Genomic DNA, 21,981 nt, shown 5'->3' on the forward strand with positions numbered 1-21,981 from the left:
CCTTGGACATGTTTGCCAGTTTCGCGTTTTGTCCAGATTTCTCTCAAAATTCTCCTCATATCCAAGTCGGTATGGCGAAAACGAAGGGAAATCATTCAACATGCAGGTCGAGTTTTAAAGTATTGTCGGCAAGATATGGCCATCTTAAGACAGGGTTGCGCGAAATTCATAAACATATTCCTGTCTCTGAACGACGTCAACCCTTTTTACGACTGCATCACTTTGCCCAACGCCTGTATGTTGACGTTTAGGCGAAAGTATCTGAGACCCAGCACCATAGCCATAATACCTCCCAGCGGGTACCAGGACAACCAGCGATGACAGTCGAAAATATGCGCCGAATGGTTAGCGTCTCTGGAACGAAACCAGGGTCTACTGTTACCGGGAGCTACACTCTCCGGTTTAAATTAATAATAATAAGAACATGTTTTATTGTTGATTAATGTTATATTATTTTATGTTTGTGCATGCAGTAATATGTATGAATTTATAAATTGTGTGTTAACTGTGTATTTAACTGTAAAGGAAAGTTGTACGTGAGAACCGGGAGCGCAGATAGTAACGGATTATAGATATTAATTGGTTGTCCGAGGCGGGGTGACATCGGACAGTGTAACAAGTTGTAATTGAGTTTTTGGGCCATGGTCAGAGGGAGAATATGACTCGGACCATGTCACAGTGGACAAGGGGTAATGTAGCAGGGGATTAATAGAGCCGAGTGACAGTGGCAACAAGGTACAAGCCTTGTTACCTGTCACTAGTACAGGGGCTGGTAGTCGATCAAGGCTTAATAATTAGGTATAGCATATGACATCAAAAGGACAGTCCAGCAAAACAGTCATGTTCTGGATTTCTGATTTGATGAATTATGGATTTTGATGTAGGAAAGTTTGGGGATAAAACTAGGGGGAAAAGTTAGGTTCGGGGAGACGGTTTGCGGGACTAACGTTAAGTGGTCAGAGGTCGCTGCACTCCCGGACATTCAGAATTACTTACAGCAGGCTTGCTAAGTATCTGAATTGTTAAAGACTATAACAGTTGATACTACACAAAACACACTAGACGATCCACGAAGTTTTGACTTAGATTGTTCCTGCTTGTCGTCCACCTGCGAGAAGTTCCAAATTAAAAGAACCAGGTTACAGGCTAGACAGCATGGTCAAGCCGACTTTTCTTGGTGCCGTGACCAGGATTTGGAAAAGAAACTTCAGACGGTGGAACGGACAAACCCACAGCAACACATCAAGGTAAGCTCTACTGTACGTTTTTATTTCGTTTTGTTGGCTACTTAATAAAGTACGCGTATAGGTTAATTTTACAGGGATTAGAAAGTAGTACAACAAGGTAGCACCGGATATAATATGAGTAAAGAGATTTATCGCAAACTTTTAGTGAACGGGTAGCCTGCGAGATTAGATTCAGTGCGGAGCTGATAGAGAGGGATTTGGGGGAAGAATAAGTAAACAAATCCCCGTTTCTCAGGTCTTGGATCACTTGTCAAAAGATACAAGGGGAATATAACGAGAATAACTCTCCAGAAGCAATAATACAAGTATTCTTTTTCCTGTCGAAAAAGAGGTTTGAAGCCGAACAGGCCAGGAAAGATATTTTACGTAAAGAAATAGCGGAAAGTAAGTGGGAATTGAAACGAATGGACGCACGTAGATGGAAATAAGCAAATTAAGAAATTGAAATACATATAGGAATCAGAAAAATGGCAGAAGGAAATGATAGGGTGCCCGACCTTCCAGCAGACTTAGTTGCATCTCATTTGACACGGGTAGAGGAGGCCATACAAGCCCAGGGTTTACCCCAGCAAGTTAGGAATTTTTCGGGGGAATGTTATAAGAGGTTCACTGATTAGGTGAAGGAAGTAGAAAAAGCCTGCATTTCAGTTAGCGCTTCAGATAACGCAAAGTGCACGTTAGCTATCCAGACAGCGGTAGGACCAGCTGCTGTCTTTCTAGTTAGAAAAGTGAGGGAAAACCCTCAAATCACTTGGGCGCAGCTCAAGGCGCAACTTAAGGATAGATTTAAGCGATGTGCAATACGCACAACAAAAATTAAAGAAACTCAAACAGGCTGCTGGAGATTCAGTACAAGGATATTTTAAGACTGCTATCCCTAGCTGACGAGTGTTATACCTGGGTAAGAACTACAGACGGCCGTTATACAAAGTATTTTAACGGATATCTTTATCAACGGACTAAGGGATGATCATATAGCAAGAAGGCTAATTAGGGAACGGCCAGCAAATTTGCAGGATGCCCTTAAGAAGGCGTCAGTTGAACAACAAGCTACCAGGACGTACAATCTAAGACGTCATAGGGAAGAAGTTCCAATGGAAGTAGATTCTCTTGGAAAGGACCCGAGGTACGAGGCATTAGAAAGACAAACTGATTTATTGACCAGTAGGACAGAGGCATTGGCAGACAGTATTGAAAAATTATTAACTTTGAATGCAGCTCAATCTCACGTTTCAATTTAATATGCATAAATTGACGGAGTAGGGATCCGTATGACTAGTATGGATCAATGATATGGACCCATTCGTCCTAAATGGGGAAATGAGAGCTGCACTGCGACGGCAGTCAGAGCTCTTTGTGTCATTGCGCGCACCCCTAATCCACTGTCCGTCCCATTTTCGGGCGCTACCGTTTTGGCGCGTGGTATTATTTTGGGTGGAAATGTGGCCAGTAATGTCTCCGCTGGACCAAATGGATGCTGTCACGTTAGAACAGGTAACAATCCTTGTGGAGTATTTCCGTGCGCCCTACCTGTTTGTGGCATGTGCTCGGACAGCATTCTCAAAACAGAATCCATTTTCAATTATACATTCTTGGGCTATAGGGACTGCGATAACATTTAATACAAATCACCCCTCATTACTGGCCATTTTGGATTTCTTTTTCTTGGAACGGGAATTTGTTTTCCCGACATGCCATTTAATCCGCCATCTAGATACTACTTTTCCGCCAGATACCATTTTCATCCGCCATCAGGTTGATCAGACGTGCCATCAGTATAAAACATGGTTCCGTCAACCCTTTTGAGTATTTTGTAAAAGGACTGTCTATTTTGAGACAGGATCGACCCCTATGATAAAACACTTACCATGCTGTCATGCCACCATTCATAGGGTGCTGAACACTTCAGATTGTTCCCTTCGGTGCTTGGGGTTATCCCAGAGATTTATTGTCCGGACTGCGGTACCCCTTACCTTCATGGGCACGCGGTACTGACACAAATGATGACACCTTTGCGTGTTCGCTATTTCCGCCAACACCAGGTTAATCCTCGTCCTGCAAGTGCACCGCCAATAATTACCTTCCCTTCACAGCCGGCTTCCCATCGACCTTCCTCCCCTCGACCTACCAATCCATCGCGGTCCCCAAGTAATCCCGAGGTTGTCTCGGATGATGGGTGGATATCTTCGGACTCGGACACGCCCGCCCTAGAACCAATTGCCCGATCCTCGCCGGACTCATCGTCCTCAGAATCACTTTTAGACTACCCACCGGTTTCCAGGGCAGCCTAATTAATATTATGGCATGGTATATTTTTCTATCCATTAAAGATGAAAATTAGTGTTAGGCATTAACAAATTATTATGTTCATTATTTAACACCTTCGTTTCTAAGAAAACCTCAGGTGTTTGTTTGCCAATGCCTTCATGTCAATCATAACACAGGCCTATACTTATTCTATTTGCTCATTTAATATTTAGATATCTTGTGATACTATAATCTGCCTATTTAACTATGTGGAAATGGGTCAATATTATCTTCTTATTCATTATTAAGTCATACATATCCTCCTTATCACATCAAAATTGTATTATGGTCGTATAGTTATCATAGTTTGATTGTGTTCAAAACGTGTAACCCGTTTGTGTAATTTTTTACCTCTAAGCTGAATAATATGTTTTTCGTTCTTCATCTCTTGTCTATACTTCTTACTAATCAGATGTATTACCCGGATATTCTTCTTGGGTTGTGGACAATAACGTTTCCACGTTTCAAATTCACATGTTGTAGTTTGGGAAGATTGACAAAGTTGGAGTAAGCTTTTAATCAGTGTATCAAACTGTACCTATATCTATATACCAGTCCATGTACACATAAAAAATTCTTGTTCGGTAGAAGTAAAACCTATACCTGATAAAAAGAGTGGAGACGGTAGCTGGAGTATCACCAGAAGAAATAGTACCTGGGCATGGATGTCCTAAAAGAATCATCTCTAGGTACGGAGTTTTGTAATGAGGTGATTAACCAAATCACGAGCCTATTAAACAACGTGAAGAGCACAAAGAGAGAGGAGGAGAAGAGTTTGTTCACCAGCACTCCCAGAATGCCTACTTGTCGGACGGGGTGTATTTCCTGCAACAAGTTTGACAAATGGACAGTCAGTGATGCAGGGTGTCGAACATCGTTTATCTGTTCAGGTTTTTACAAGAATTCCTGGACAGTTTATAGGGCAGTGTAGACGCAGAACAGAGTCTGACGCATGGCTTTGACACCTCGTAGCTCTTCTGGGTAGCTTGGGAAGCATGCACGGAAACGTGAATGACTATGACAATGTCTTCATCGTCGTGGACTAGCACGACCCGGAGTACGAAAATATGGAAAGGGTCATGCATCTCCTAGAACATCGAGATGAGCAAGACGACAATATAGTGATATATTTTTCATGGGACAACGAGGAGTACGAACGCATCAACGACACTCCTCATCAGTCCTGGGCAGATCAGCCACTGATACCACCCCGAAACGACGAAGACGACGACGATGCCCGGGTTGAAGAGATAGAGGTACGAGGAGAAGACAACGATGACCAACACTCCCAGGATAACTATTCGCCAGACGACGTGTTTTTCTTGCGACAAATTCGACGCATGGACAGTCAGCAATATAGGGTGTCCAACATCGTATATTTGTTCAGGTTTTTTACAGCTATTCCTGGACAGAGTACATGGTAGTGTGGACTCGGAACACAGCCTCCCACGCGGCTTCGACACCCTCATAGCTCATCTGGGTAGCTTGGAAGGTACTTCATTAATTTAAACTAGGTAGTCGTCATATCTTCCAATCTAATACATGCGTTATTTTCATATACTTCAGTCGGCTGTTCGAACTTGATCTTTGCAAAATGTTCAATTCAGTTTAAAGGTGTTGTTTACACATGAAGTAATGTATTGTAAAACAAAACCATGACGTTGAAAAGATCATTGTCATGACGTCAGTAAATAATGAAAATCAATGAAAATTGCCGAATTCTTAACAAAACTTTACATCAAAGCACATCTGTTCACATGAACAATATTTGTATAAGCGTTTTTAGTTTTTATAAATATGTATCTTTTCCGCAGAGATATGCCCAACGGACGTCGTGACGTATCTAGAAAATGATGATACCGTTTGTGAGTTTTCGGGAGCTTACAGGTGACACGATATTGTGGGCTATGGAACATGTAGCCCAGTCCAATACATCTTTCACGTTCGGCTGTACCATGACGATCAATCTACACATAGTTAGGGATCCTGCCGCTGTGGGTAGGGGTAATGGACGTCTGTCTAAGAAACAATTAATTACTCTACACGAGTTTACTAGTTTACACGAGTAAGACCAATAGGGGTGGCTCAATCACTAAAATAGAGAATGTTGATAACTTGTGCTTAGGCCGGACTATAGCCGTAGCAGTGTACCTTCTTAGACAAGCCTCGTTACCCCGGGATGTGACCAAGAAGGAACGCAGACAGCGATACACTGAGCAAGAAGCGTTCTTGAGGGATGCGAGAGGCGTACAAACTAGAGCTACCGAACTTTAGTACGAACGAGTAGGTCTCAGACAGCAAGTGTGTATGGAAGGTCGTTCCGCGTGGGAGGCTATTCAAGTATGTTTAAGGGAGGAGGTGCGCTTGCACGTACACACTATCACACCCGGTAATGGTCCTTCTGTTTTGTACCCCACCCGGCATCGGCGAACACATCCCGTGCATCGATATTTTCTGGTGGCCAACTAACACTCCCTGAGGCGGTACAAATGGTCACTACGATTGTATCAATTCAGTAGCGGGTTTGTACGGCGGTAACAAGTATTGCAGGCAATGCCATAGGGGGTACAAAACAGAGGACAGGCACACGTGCACTAGAGAGTACGCGTGCGGAAAATGTGGACATAAGGGTAAAAGCTGTCTTTACGATTTTCGGCAACAGCAGCGCAATAGGGTGGTTCCCGGTGGTAATGTCGACGATCGATTGGAACTGCTCGGTCATCCTTGCCGACGGTGTCATGTGTGGTTTCCTACTACGGACTGTCATGAGGCTCATATCGCCAACCGTGTTTGTGGGTAGAAGAGATTCTGGTGTCCCCAATGCCGCACCGACAGAAATGCGGACCACGAATGTCTCGAAGATGAAAAAAACAAAGTGTGTCGTCAGTGTAAGAGTCTTTTCGGACCGTCTCACCGATGCCACATGTCCGTTGACGTCGTCAAGGAGGACAGTATAGACCACGATCTCACCAAGTATATATTTTAAGATTTCGAATCCATGTGCGACGAAAACGGCAAACACATACCTTATCTATGCGTTCTCCAGCTCGGTTGCGGTAAGTGCATGGGTTCCGAGAAGATAACTCAGTGCGTACCCCAGGATAATAAACGGGAAAGTCATAGACGGTCCCCATACAGAGACACTGTCAGTCAGTTTTTTTTCACGGCTAGTGCTACCACCGCCTCCGAAAACACGCCCGGTTACCACCACCACGTTGCCCGAGGGGGATACGTCTGTTCAAAATTCTACCAAAGCTGACGACGACAAGGGTGGTAACCCCGCCATTGTGGTCGTGGCTCACTACGCTAAGGTTTATGACAACCATTTCATTTTGAAATCGTTGTTAGATCATCTTACGCAAAAAGCGGAGGTTATATTGACCGGGAGCAAAATTTTGAACATGTCTATCGGCAGACTTCTATTCCGCGACTCCCACAACTATATCCCCGACGCTCTAAAGAAATTCTGCGAGACTTTTTAGTTTGGAAGCCATTGAAAAGGGATATTTTCTTCATCTCTTTAATAAGATCGGCGCCAACCAGACAACTCTCCTGAACAATCTGCCTGCCATGCATTATTACGGTGTAGATAGCATGTCTCGGGGCGATCGCGAGACCTTCCTCTCGTGGTATGGGGAAAACGAAGGGAAATCATTCAACATGCAGGTCGAGCTTTTAAAGCATTGTCGGCAAGATATGGCCATCTTAAGACGGGGTTGCGCGAAATTCATAAACATATTCCTGTCTCTGAACGACGTCAACCCTTTTTACGACTGCATCACTTTGCCCCACGCCTTTATGTTGACGTTTAGGCGAAAGTATCTGAGACCCAGCACTATAGCCATAATACCTCCTGGCGGGTACCAGGACAATCAGCCACGACAGTCGAAAATATGCGCCGAATGGTTAGCGTCTCTGGAACGAAACCAGGGTCTACTGTTACCGGGAGCTACACTCTCCGGTTTAAATTAATAATAATAAGAACATGTTTTATTGTTGATTAATGTTATATTATTTTATGTTTGTGCATGCAGTAATATGTATGAATTTATAAATTGTGTGTTAACTGTGTATTTAACTGTAAAGGAAAGTTGTACGTGAGAACCGGGAGCGCAGATAGTAACGGATTATAGATATTAATTGGATGTCCGAGGCGGGGTGACATCGGACAGCGTAACAAGTTGTAATTGAGTTTTTGGGCCATGGTCAGAGGGAGAATATGACTCGGACCATGTCACAAGGGGTAAAGTAGCAGGGGATTAATAGAGCCGAGTGACAGTGACAACAAGGTACAAGCCTTGTTACCTGTCTCTAGCACAGGGACAGTCCAGCAAAACAGTCATGTTCTGGACTTCTGATTTGATGAATTATGGACTTTGATGTAGGAAAGTTTGGGGATAAAACTAGGGGGAAAAGTTAGGTTCGGGGAGACGGTTTGCGGGACTAACGTTAAGTGGTCAGAGGTCGCTGCACTCCCGGATATTCAGAATTACTTACAGCACGCTTGCTAAGTATCTGAATTGTTAAAGACTATAACCGTTGATACTAAATAAAAACCACTAGACGATCCACGAAGTTTAGACTTTGATTGTTCCTGCTTGTCGTCAACCTGCGAGAAGTTCCAAATTAAAAGAACCAGGTTACAGGCTAGACAGCGTGGTCAAGCCAACTTTTCTTGGTGCCGTGACCAGGATTTGGAAAAGAAACTTCAGACGGTGGAACGGACAAACCCACACCAACACATCAAGGTAAACTCTACTGTACGTTTTTAATTCGTTTTGTTGGCTAGTTAATAAAGTACGCGTATAGGTTTATTTTACAGGGATTAGAAAGTAGTACAAAAAAGTAGTACCAGATATAATATGAGTAAGAGATTTATGGCAAAAACTTTTAGTGAACGGGTAGCCTGCGAGATTAGATTCAGTGCAGAGCTGATAGAGAGGGATTTGGAGGAAGAATTAGTAAACAAATCCCCGTTTCTCAGGTCTTGGATCACTTGTCAAAAGATACAAGGAAAATATAACGAGAATAACTCTCCAGAAGCAATAATACAAGTATTCTTTTTCCTGTCGAAAAAGAGGTTTGAAGCAGAACAGGCCAGGAAAGATATCTTACGTAAAGAAAGAGCGGGAATTGAGACGGATGGACGCATGTAGATGGAAATAAGCAAATTAAGAAATTGAAATACATATAGGAATCAGAAAAATGGCCGAAGGAAATGATAGGGTGCCCGACCTTCCAGCAGACTTAGTTGCATCTCACTTGACACGGGTAGAGAAGGCCATACAAGCCCAGGGTTTACCCCAGCAAGTTAGGAATTTTTCGGGGGGAAGGTTATAAGAGATTCACTGATTGGGTGAAGGAAGTAGAAAAAGCGTGCATTTCAGCGCGCTTCAGATAACGCAAAGTGTACGTTAGCTATCCAGACAGCGGTAGGACCAGCTGCTGACTTTCTAGTTAGAAAATTGATGGAAACCGTCAAATCACTTGGGCGCAGCTCAAGGCGCAACTTAAGGATAGATTTAGCGATTTAAGCGATGTGCAATACGCACAACAAAAATTAAAGAAACTCAAACAGGCTGCTGGAGATTCAGTACAAGGATATTTTAAGACTGCTATCCCTAGTTGACGAGTGTTATACCTGGGAAGAACTACAGACGGCCGTTATACAAAGTATTTTAACGGATATCTTTATCAACGGACTAAGGGATGATCATATAGCAAGAAGGCTAATTAGGGAACGGCCAGCAAATTTGCAGGATGCCCTTAAGAAGGCGTCAGTTGAACAACAAGCTACCAGGACGTACAATCTAAGACGTCATAGGGAAGAAATTCCAATGGAAGTAGATTCTCTGGGAAAGGACCTGAGGTACGAGACATTAGAAAGACAAACTGATTTATTGACCAGTAGGACAGAGGCATTGGCAGACAGTATTGAAAAATTATTAACTTTGAACGCACCTCAATCTCACGTTTCAATTTAATATGCATATATTGACGGAGTAGGGATCCGTATGACTAGTATGGATCAATGATATGGACCCATTGGTCCTAAATGGGGAAATGAGAGCTGCACTGCGACGGCAGTCAGAGCTCTTTGTGTCATTGCGCGCACCCCTAATCCACTGTCCGTCCCATTTTCGGCGCTACCGTTTTGGCACGTGGTATTATTTTGGGTGGAAATGTGGCCAGTAATGTCTCAGCTGGACCAAATGGATGCTGTCACGTTAGAACAGGTCACAATCCTCGCGGAGTATTTCCGTGCACTACCTGTTTGTGGCATGTGCTCGGACAGCATTCTCGAAGCAGAATCCATTTTCAATTATACATTCATGGGTTATACGGACTGCGATAACATTTAATACAAATCGCCCCTCATTACTGGTGTAACCGGGAGCTACACTCTCCGGTTTAATTTAATAATAATAAGAATATGTTTTATTGTTGATTAATGTTATATTATTTTATGTTTGTGCATGCAGTAATATGTATGAATTTATAAACTGTGTTAACTGTGTATTTAACTGTAAAGGAAAGTTGTACGTGAGAACCGGGAGCGCAGATAGTAACGGATTATAGATATTAATGGGATGTCCGAGGCGGGGTGACATCGGACAGTGTACCAAGTGTAGTTGAGTTCTGGGGCCATGGTCAGAGGGAGAATACGACTCGGACCATGTCACAGTGGACAAGGGGTAATGTAGCAGGGGATTAATAGAGCCAAGGGACAGTGGCAGCTAGGTACGAGCCTTGTTACCTGTCACTAGTATAGGGGCTTGTAGTCGATCAAGGATTAATAATTAGGTATAGCGTATGATATCTAAAGGACTGTCCAGCAACCCAGTCATGTTCTGCGTCTCTGACATGATGGATTGGGGTTTCGATGTGAGCAAACCTGGGAATAAAACTAAGGGGAAATTGTGATTCGAAAAACGGTTTGCGGGGGTAGAGTAGCTGGTCAGAGGTCGCTGCGCTCCCTAAACACTCAGGCTGACTTGCAGTATGATTGTCAAGTGCCTGTGCTGTAACTTATGATAAACGTACCGTTCGAAGACATTTAATAAAGAACCACTAGACGAATCACGAAGTTGGTCATTTCTACATGAGCTGTTCCTGGGAGAGAAGCGTCCAGATCAAAGAACCTGGTTACAACCTAGACAGCGTGGTCTAGCGAACTTTTCTTGGTGCCGAGACCAGGATCTGGAAACCAGACTTCACCCAGGAACTCCAATTATATCTCAAGGTAAGCTCTGCCAAAAATATCAATTCTGTTTTGTTGGCTAGAAAGTATAAAAGATTAAGAAGTTAGTTAGGCAGGAATAATAAGTAACGTAACTGAGTGTAATCCAGTATAGAATGAGCAGAAGGTTTATCGCAAAAACATTTGAGGAACGGGTAGCCTGTGAGGTTAGATTTAACGCGTATATAATTGAGAAGGATTTGGGGGATTACGTTAAGCAATCTCCCCACCTTAGGTCTTGGATTTTTGCACAAAGAATATTGGGAAAATACTATGATAACAACTCCCCAGAGAACATTATTGAAACATTTTTCCAATTGATGAAACAACGGCATCTGGAGAGGCAAGCTAGGAAGGGAGTGTTACGCAAAGAAATCAAGGAAAGACAAAAGGAGTTGAGACAACTCAACAACAGTAGGTGAATAATAAATAACAGTAGATTAATAGCGTTGGTGTAGAGTAGGGTATAAATTTAACATGGCAGAAGGTAATGACAGGGTACCAGATCTTCCGGCTGATATAGTGGCTTCCCATTTGACAAGAGTAGAACAGGCAATTCAGGCTCAGGGTTTGCCGCAACAAGTGCGAAATTTTTCGGGGGAGGGCTATAAAAGATACACGGACTGGATTAGAGAAATAGAAAAGGCTTGTATTTCAGTGAGCGCCTCAGACACAGCTAAATGCACTTTGGCGGTGCAAACATCAGTAGGTCCCGCCGCTGATTTCGTAGTTAGAAAAATTAGGGAAAACCCTCGTATTACTTGGGTTCAACTGAAGGAAAGTCTAAAAGACAGGTTTAGCGACCTAAGTGACGTGCAGTATGCCCAACAAAAGTTAAAAAAGATCAAGCAGACTGTTGGCGAAGTAGTGCAGGGATTTTCGGACCGATTGCTAGCATTAGCAGATGAATGTTATTCATCAGAGGAATTGCAGACACCTGTGATTCAGAATATTCTAACGGACATTTTTATAGACGGACTTAAGGATGACTATATAGCCAGGAGGTTGATTAGGGACCGACCGACGAACTTACAAGAGGCAATAAAGAAAGCGTCAGTGGAGCAACAGGCCGCAAGGACATACAATCTCAGAAGGCATAGAGAGGAGGTACCTATGGAGGTCGACTCCTTGGGAAAAGACAGCCGGTTCGAGGCTTTAGAAAATAAGACGGACGCACTAGCTAGTAGGACAGAGGAGCTGGCTAATAGTATTGAGAGACTATTAAATTTAAACACAGCTCAAGCCAGGCCATATATTCCTAGGAAAACTAGAAATGGACAAAATACCTCAAAGATGGGGGGTAATGTAGGATGGCAACCTAATTCCCAACAAGTAGAGTATCAGAATGATTGGCGAAGGCCAGTTCATCAACAACCGTCATAATATCAGTGGGCGCCAGATGGATCACCCATATGCGCTTACTGTGGGGGGATAGGGCACACCAGGAGGAAATGTAGAAAGCGGTACCAAAGTGTGCCACCTCAGGGAAACTGAAATCCCTAAGTGAGAAATGCCGTACTCACTTAAGGGCTAAAGATACGGCAGTTGAGGCAACCATGGAAGAATTAGGAGGGTTATTCACAAAGTTAGGAATAGGACATTTACAGATAGCGGCTCTAGTGGATACTGGGGCGGATATAAGTGTGATTGATAAGAAGGAATTTGAGAAAATACCTAAAAGATGGATTTCAGCATATGAGACAGACCCAAGCATATTAGTACCGATGGTGGGTGTATCAGGGAAAAGTTTGAATGTCGTAGCCAAAGCCAAAATTGAAGTTAAGATAGGAAGGGCGAAATTTAATGTAAAAGTTCAGATTATCAAGAATTTGAGGAAGAAAATGATTCTAGGAAATGACTTTTTAACGGGATTTGGTGCAATGATAGATTTTAATAAGAAAACTTTGGCTGTTAAGGGGGAGATAGCAATACTAAAACCTGAAGGCAAAAATGATGCCAAGGACCATTTATATCTAGTCAGAGCACAAAAGGCTATGCATATAGCTCCCAGATCGGTAACTAGAGTTACATGTTCACTTGGACAAGGGACTAATGACATGTGTTGTGGTGCTGCCATTAGATAACACTACATTTTTCAAGAACCAACCAGGTTTATTTATGGCCAGTACAATAGATCGCCCGAAAGATGGGAAAACAATTGTAGAAGTGGTAAATGAGACAGGACGAGCTTACAGAATTAGGAAGCATCAGGTTGTAGCTGTGGCAGAATGCGTAACGAGAGGAAATATACAGTCAATAGAAGAAGTAGTTGAAATAGGTAAGGATGAATTTTCATTAGCTAAAGGAGTCAATGAAACAGGGAAAACTGAGGGAAAAGATAGACTGTCGAAAATAGAATTAAGTCATGTCCCTCCAGGTCAAAGATATGTATTACGGAAACTACTAAAGGAAAATTCAGAGTTATTTGTAGAGACAGATTTAGAACTAGGACGAACAGATATCATCAAAGCAAAACTGGATACCGGTGACCATCCACCATTTAGACAAAAACCCTATCGGGTACCCTTAAACCAACGACCTGAGTTGGAGAAAAAGATACATGATTTGTTAGATGCCGGAATCATAAGACCATCCACCAGTGAGTACGCTTCCCCAGTAGTATTAGTGCAGCAACCAAACAAACCTCTGAGGGTATGTATAGACATGAGATTATTGAATCGTCAGTTAAGACAGAATAGCTATCCATTACCCCATATGGAAGATGTAATAGCGGATCTGGGAGAAGCTAACTATTTCACAGTCTTGGATTTGAAGAGTGGGTATTTTCAAATAGAATTAGAGGAAGAATCAAAAGCTAAAACGGCTTTTATCACCAGATATGGGTTGTACGAGTTTAATAGACTACCTTTTGGCATTTCCACTGCTCCATCAATATTTCAGAATTTAATGGACAAGATTATGACTGGAGCTCTGGATCGGTATGTTAAGGCATTTATAGATGACATTTTAGTGTATTCAAAGACTTTTGAAGAACATCTAAAACACTTGGAGGATGTATTTACTCGGCTGAGAAAGGCAGGGCTTAGACTAAAAACATCTAAACGTGAACTTCTTAAGAGGAAAATTAAATATCTAGGTCATGAAATATCAAAAGAGGGGATAAAGCCTAACCCAGAGAAAATAGAAGTAATACAGAAACTACAAAGACCAGAAACAGTGAAACAAATTAGATCATTCATAGAGTATTTCGTAAAAGGACTGTCTATTTTTAGACAGGATCGACCCCTATGATAAAACACTTACCATGCTGTCATGCCACCATTCATAGGGTGCTGAACACTTTAGATCGTTCCCTTCAGTGCTTGGGGTTATCCCAGAGATTTATTGTCCGGACTGCGGTACCCCTTACCTTCATGGGCGCGTGGTACTGACACAAGTGATGACACCTTTGCGTCTTCGCTATTTCCGCCAACACCAGGTTAATCCTCGTCCTGCAAGTGCACCGCCAATAATTACCTTCCCTTCACAGCCGGCTTCCCATCGACCTTCCTCCCCTCGACCTACCAATCCATCGCGGTCCCCAAGTAATCCCGAGGTTGTCTCGGATGATGGGTGGATATCTTCGGACTCGTACACGCCCGCCCTAGAACCAATTGCCCGATCCTTGCCGGACTCATCATTACAAGAATTCCTGGACAGTTTATAGGGCAGTGTGGACGCAGAACAGAGTCTGACGCATGGCTTTGACACCTTGTAGCTCTTCTGGGTAGCTTGGAAAGCATGCACGGAAACGTGAATGACTATGACAATGTCTTCATCGTCGTGGACTAGCACGACCCGGAGTACGAAAATATGGAAAGGGTCATGCATCTCCTAGAACATCGAGATGAGCAAGACGACAATATAGTGATATATTTTTTATCGGACAACGAGGAGTACGAACGCATCAACGACACTCCTCATCAGTCCGGGGCAGATCAGCCACTGATACCACCCCGAAACGACGAAGACGACGACCGGGTTGAAGAGATAGAGGTACCAGGAGAAGACAACGATGACGACCAACACTCCCAGGATAACTATTCGCCAGACGACATGTTTTTCTTGCGACAAATTTGACGCATGGACAGTCAGCAATATACGGTGTCCAACATCGTATATTTGTTCAGGTTTTTACAGCTATTCCTGGACAGAGTACATGGTAGTGTGGACTCGGAACACAGCCTCCCACGCGGCTTCGACACCCTCATAGCTCATCTGGGTAGCTTGGAAGGTACGTCATTAATTTAAACTAGGTAGTCGTCATATCTTCCAATCTAATACATGCGTTATTTTCATATACTTCAGTCGGCTGTTCGAACTTGATCTTTGCAAAATATTCAATTCAGTTTAAAACCATGACGTTGAAAAGATCAAAACTTTACATCAAAGCACATCTGTTCACATGAACGATATTTGTATATTTTATATATGTATCTTTTCCGCAGAGATACGCCCAACGGACGTCGTGACGTATCTAGAAAACGATGATCTGCAGGTGCCAGCCTGCATACCGTTTGTGAGTTTTCGGGAGCTTACGGGTGACACGATATTGTGGGCTATGGAACATGTAGCCCAGTCCAATACATCTTTCACGTTCGGCTGTACCATGACGATCAAGCTACACATAGTTAGGGATCCTGCCACTGAGGGTAGGGGTAATGGACGTCTGTCTAAGAAACAATTAATTACTCTACAAGAGTTTACTAGGCGTAAGACCAATAGGGGTGGCTCAATCACTAAAATAGAGAATGTTGATAACTTGTGCTTAGGCCGGACTATAGCCGTAGCACTTTACCTTCTTAGGCAAGCCTCATTACCCCGGGATGTGACCAAGAAGGAACGCAGACAGCGATACACTGAGCGAAAAGCGTTCTTGAGGGATGCGAGAGGCGTACAAACTAGACGTACTAAACTTTTGTACGAAGTGTATGGAAGGTCGTCCCGCGTGAGAGGCTTTTCAAGCATGTTTAAGGGATGAGGGGCGCTTGCACGTACACACTATCACACCCGGTAATGGTCCTTCTGTTTTGTACGCTCCGCGTACTCAACCCGGCATGGGCGAACACATCCCGTGCATCGATAGTTTCTGGTGGCCACCCAACAACCCCGAGGCGGTACAAATGGTCACTACGATTGTATCAATTCAGTTTGTACGGCGGTAACAAGTATTGCAGGCAATGCCATAGGGGGTACAAACCAGACAACATGCACGCGTGCACTAGAGAGTACGCGTGCAGAAAATGTGGACGTAAGGGTAAAAGCTGTCTTTACAATTTTCGGTGACAGCAGCGCAATAGGGTGTTACCCGGTGGTAATGTCGGCGATCGATTGGAACTGCTCGGTCATCCTTGCCGACGGTGTCATGTGTGGTTTCCTACTACGGACTGTCACGCAGATCATATCGCCAACCGTGTTTGTGGGCAGAAGAGATTCTGGTGTCCCCAATGCCGCACCGACAGAAATGCGGTCCACGAATGTCTCGAAGATGACAAAAACAAAGTGTATCGTCGGTGTAAGAGTCTTTTCGGACTGTCTCACCGATGCCACACGTCCGTTGACGTCGTCAAGAAGGAGGACCGTATAGACCACGATCTCACAAAGTATATATTTTACGATTTCGAATTCATGTGCGACGAAAACGGCAAACACATACCTAATCTATGCGTACTCCAGCTCGGTTGCGGTAAGTGCATGGGTTCAGAATCTGAATACTTGTGCGAGACATGCCCCTGGCGTACCGAGAAGATAACTCAGTGCGTACCCCAGGATAATAAACGGGAAATAGTCATAGACGGTCCCCACACTGAGACAGACGGTCAGTTTTTTTCACGGCTAGTGCTACCACCGCCTCCGAAAACACGCCCGAATACCAACACCACCTCGCCCGAGGGGGATACGTCTGTTCAAAATTCTACCGCAGCTGACGACGACGACGACAAGGGTGGTAACCCCGCCATCGTGGTCGTGGCTCACTATGCTAAGGGTTACGACAACCATTTCATTTTGCAAATCGTTGTTAAAACTTCTTACGCAAAAACCAGAGGTTATATTGACCGGGAGCAAAATTTTGAACATGTCTGTCGGCAGACTTCTATTCCGCGACTCCCACAACTATATCCCCGATGCTCTAAAGAAATTCTGCGAGACTTTTGGTTTGGAAGCCATTGAAAAGGGATATTTTCTTCATCTCTTTAATAAGATCGGCGCCAACCAGACAACTCTCCTGAACAATCTGCCCGCCATGCATTATTACGGTGTAGATAGCATGTCTCGGGGCGATCGCGAGACCTCCCTCTCGTGGTATGGGGAAAACGAAGGGAAATCATTCAACATGCAGGTCGAGCTTTTAAAGTATTGTCGGCAAGACGTGGCCATCTTAAGACGGGGTTGCACGAAATTCATAAACATATTCCTGTCTCTGAACAACGTCAACCCTTTTTACGACTGCATCACTTTGCCCCACGCCTGTATGTTGATGTTTAGGCGAAAGTATCTGAGACCCAGCACCATAGCCATAATACCTCCTGGCGGGTACCAGGACAACCAGCAACGACAGTCCAAAATATGCGCCGAATGGTTAGCGTCTCTGGAACGAAACCGGGGTCTACGGCTGGATCGTGAAGTGTCCTTCACCTGCGGTGTTGATGTCTACGACGACAACGACACCACAACCGTGCAGAGACCGCATACCTACAAGGTAGACAGTTACGATCCTACTAAAGTAGCTTACGAATTCCTAGGGTGTTTCTGGCATGTGTGTACAATGTGTTTCCCGCCTAAGCGGAACATCAATGTACACTACGGTTCGGGCACTACCCTGGCAGACAGACACAATCGCACCATGTATCTTTTAGGTCCTTTACGACAACACCCGGAAGTGTCTGCCATACACGCCATATGGGAGTGTCAATACAGAGCCGGTAGAGCAAGGGAAGACCAACTACCCGACGAGGCTACCGTACCTCTCCAACCTCGAGACGCGTTTTACGGGGGTCGCTCTAATGGTATCCAATTACACAAAAAGTGTGGGGAGGGTGAAAAGATACGTTACGCGGACGTGTGCTCGCTGTACCCATACGTGTGTAAGAAAGGTCGCTTCCCCCTATCCCACCCTCGTGTTATACACAATCCCAAGATAGACGAATTGTTCGAATTGGGCGGTCTCATCAAATGCGACATTCTACCCCCTCGACGACACTATCACCCGCTCCTACCATATCACGCTAATAGTAAGCTTTACTTTCCTCTCTGTCGAACGTGCGCTGACACAAACGCAGAAACAGAGTGTCAGCATACCGACGATGAGAGGACATGGGTGGGTACCTACACCACCGTAGAAGAGCATAAAGAGGTTCGAGAACTAGGTTATGCAGTCAGACGTATTTTCTCCGCGTGGCACCAGTTCGAGGTTTACGACCCCGACACCGTCGGCACCCAGGGATTGTTTGCCGGATATGTCGACAACTTTTACAAGCTGAAAGTTTATGTTGAACAGCCACTGGGGCAAATTTGGTCAGTCTATTGACAAGACCCAGTGTTGGTACATCACAAACGAGCGCGATTTCTACGACCTCTTTCCCGATAGGTGTATAGATATGAAAGATGTCGTATTGGTCAGCCCACACACTCTATTCGTCACCTTCGCCCCCACTGAAGCTCACCGAGTTCCACACACCGCCAGCAATCCCGTCATAGCTGCGTGGGTCATGGTGCAAGCTAGGCTAAAAATGTACGAAGCCTTGGAGTGCCTAGGCGATGCCGTGTTGTACTTTGACACGGATTCGGTCATTTATGTGGAGGAGAGCGAGCCTCGACCTTTGAAACTCGGAGATTCTCTGGACGAATGGACCGATGAGATAGAAGAGGGCAATTGGATCGACGAATTTGTGACCTGTGGACCGAAAACTTACGCTTATCGATTACATCATCGACCGCATAAAGGCCTGCAGGAAATTTGTAAGATCAGAGGTTTTACCTTAAAATATCACACCTCGACTCATTTGAATTTCGAGGACATGGTCAACACAGCTCTCCAGACCCCAGACGCTCGCACGAAAATCCGCGTCACGTACCCTCATTTTCTGAAGAGGTCGGGTCCAAAGCGAGGGTTGGACGTACCATGAGTCAAACAAAAGATTATGGGTTTTGCTACAGCAAACGTCGCATCATCGCCGTCCCCGTAACCTCTAACTTGACCTACACGGTACCCTAGGTTACAACACCAACCCCGCGTGACTTGTTGATCACACTCGATTGGTAAATAGTCTGGCATCCCGCCAAGCCATGATCTCTACTTTAGTGAGCCACACACGCACACACACAGATGCGTCATGACACGCTCGACGTACATACTTTACTATCTATCATCATGTCTCGACAAATCAACTACACCCTCACTAACGTGCTGTCACACGTGATGGTAGCCCTCCGACACAGCATGGGCTCCTCCAAACCGACCCCGCAACGACAACACGAAAGAGACTTCACACCCCAGATATACCATCGTCGACATTGGAGAACCCGCCACCACCACCACCAACACCCACCACCGGACATCATAGTGCGGGTGTATAGCGAAATGCAGCCTGTATACGACGTTATAAAAACGATATGCGTGAGGGGAGGTATTGAAATTCATTTCGTCAAGAAGATTAGCAACGACATAGAAGGCTATGTAGATGCTTCCAAGCATAACTGGCTAGTGACTGACGACGCTGCAGGTGATTTGACCCAGGAGGACGAAAAAGAGCTACTTAGATGGTTCGTTAAAAGGTCCCATCACAGACAGACCAGTATTCTATACTCACAACAGAACATTTTTGCGCGGACACCATTCCACAGAACAATCAGCTTAAATTGCACGTACGTGGTTGTGTACAAGAAACATCGGGATAGAAGCCAGATAGAACATTTAGCTAGACAGATATTCCAGGGTCAATCGGGATTTATAAGAGATGCCTACGCCCATGCTACGTCACAACCCCACACCTATATAATGCTGGATTTAACGGTGAGTACACCCGACGAGATTAGAGTGCGTGGTCACCAGTTTAACAGGGAACACAGGGAAATAGACGTATACCAGCCTAAAATTATAAAGTGAATAATAGTATGGATTTTCTCATCACTTAACGCGTCAACTAGGTGACGACTATCGTGCGTTGTGACTACCACGTACGAGATAATACTCCCCTTTTATGCGCGTACGGGTATATAAGCACGCATACCCCGTACAGAATAGTTGTGCTTGCTGTTCGCTCGTGGATTGACAACACATCTTTTTTTTTTAACAGACTCACTACCTGTATCTACCACTCAACATGGCTTCCAACGTTATGAACACCAATGCTGGTGCTGTTGCTACTGTGTGTACTGGTTAGCGTAAACATTGCTGGAAATGTCCGGGATCCAGCGACAATGTTTTTGAGTACTGCCCGAAGGCAGTGTGCGGGAACAGGTGCGGGGGTTCAGGACATTGGGGGATGCAGTGTCCCCAACCCTGTACGGTATGTAATATGAAGGGGCATTACAGAAGAAACTGCCCTAAGCTAGGCGGCGGGGTGATGACCACCCCTGCGAGGATGGTCGACGCTAAAACGCCCACCGCCTCGGTCCCACGTACACCCGGCAAATCCAGCACCCCCAGCTACGGCCAATGCTACAGATGTGGGAGCGCGGATCATTGGTCTCCTAACTGCCCTGGGGCAGAGTGTTACAAGTGCGGGGAAAAGGGACACTACGCCAGACAGTGCCCCAACGATCCTACGTTGTGCAAGAAAAAGAAGGCGGTCGCAGAGAGCGACCTCTGGGATGGAGAGATGGTGATACCCGTGGAGAAGTGCTCCAAATGCCTCAAAAAGACATGTGACGCGAGCACTCAGACAAACGGGCGTTGGATGAGCTGCTCGCAGTTCAAGGGGTTAGGAGCGCGTCCCAGGTTGAGCGAGGATGGGGGTGTCGGGACCACGGAGGTGGTAGCTCCCACAAGACGTCCCGTAGTTTATACGGTAGAGGACGACTCTACTCCAGAGAGTAGTCCACGGCGTTTGCCCACCACCCCTGACGATGTTTGTCGTTGTGAGAGAGAGAGAGAGAGAGAGAGAGAGAGAGAGAGAGAGAGAGAGAGAGAGAGAGAGAGACATGCGAGATACGCCCCCGAGGCTTTGACGATAGTGTACGGGTGTTGATCGCCCTGATGTGGAGCAACGTATGCCCTCGGGGGGTTGACGATGATGTCACGCACGTGGTGATCCCTGACTGACAGACCTCCCAGATATGTCAAGCTCGAAGTCAGTTAGAGCCGGACAGCCGGAGAGCGAGGTTGTCCACTCACCATAGCAAAGATGTCTCAGTACTACGACACTCTTAAATACCAGAAGGATGGAGAAAGGGGTCAATTGTCCGTTTGCTATGAGGATGATACAGACGCGAGGAAGCAGCCCGTGACTTTATCGGACTATGTATACGAAGACGGTGTAACTATGGATGGTAAATATGATGTTCGACGTGGGAACGACACCTGTGGGAAACAACCATCGGTGGTGCATAGAAAGCTGCTGGTGGATTTAAGTCGGAACTACTGTCACGAAACGATGTTATGTGGCTACGACAGGATGGCTACTTTTAAGGACTGGCCCGAACAGATGGTTCAGAAGGGTAGACAGCTAGCCTGGAGAGGGTTTTATTATACCGGTGTTTCGGACAAGGTGGCGTGTGCCTGGTGTGGATTACGATTGTGGAAATGGTGTGCCGAGGATGATATCGACTTTGAACATCACAGGTTTAGCCCATCGTGCTCATTCCTGAAAATTACGTGTCCCTTCAAATTCGACAGTGATACGAGGACTTATTTGTGAACTGAGAGCTGAATTGTCAGTAATACAATGTAATGTAAGCATATTTACGAATAAAATTTGTGAAATGTTGTTTACTTGTCTCTGTTGTGTTTTATAAAAGAAAAGTGTTGACGATGTCTACCTCATGGGTACATTTTGGGGGGGGGGTGGTTTTAAAAAATGAAGAATACGATGTTCGTACGGTCTTGTATTGTAGAGAGCTTTACATAGACTGTCCGACTCGATGGTAGAATATAACTGCCTTCCCGTGATGTATTGTAGAGAGCTTTACATAAACCGGAGGGCGTGTTATTGAGCGTCTTGATGCATTTGTTTTGCTGCCTTGTAT

General features: G+C 44.9%; 1 protein-coding gene across 1 annotated transcript; it reads left to right on the plus strand.

The window, feature by feature from the left end:
- Positions 1-21,140: 21,140 nt before the first annotated feature.
- Positions 21,141-21,653, plus strand: LOC124273396 (E3 ubiquitin-protein ligase XIAP-like). The gene has a single exon (XM_046708658.1). The coding sequence runs from the start codon at positions 21,141-21,143 to the stop codon at positions 21,651-21,653; it is 513 nt and encodes a 170-aa protein (XP_046564614.1).
- The last annotated feature ends 328 nt before the right edge of the window (positions 21,654-21,981 follow it).

This window comes from Haliotis rubra, unplaced genomic scaffold, assembly GCF_003918875.1.
Source record: "Haliotis rubra isolate DU_JTF1 unplaced genomic scaffold, ASM391887v1 Scf180, whole genome shotgun sequence".
Taxonomy (NCBI): Eukaryota; Metazoa; Mollusca; class Gastropoda; order Lepetellida; family Haliotidae; genus Haliotis; species Haliotis rubra.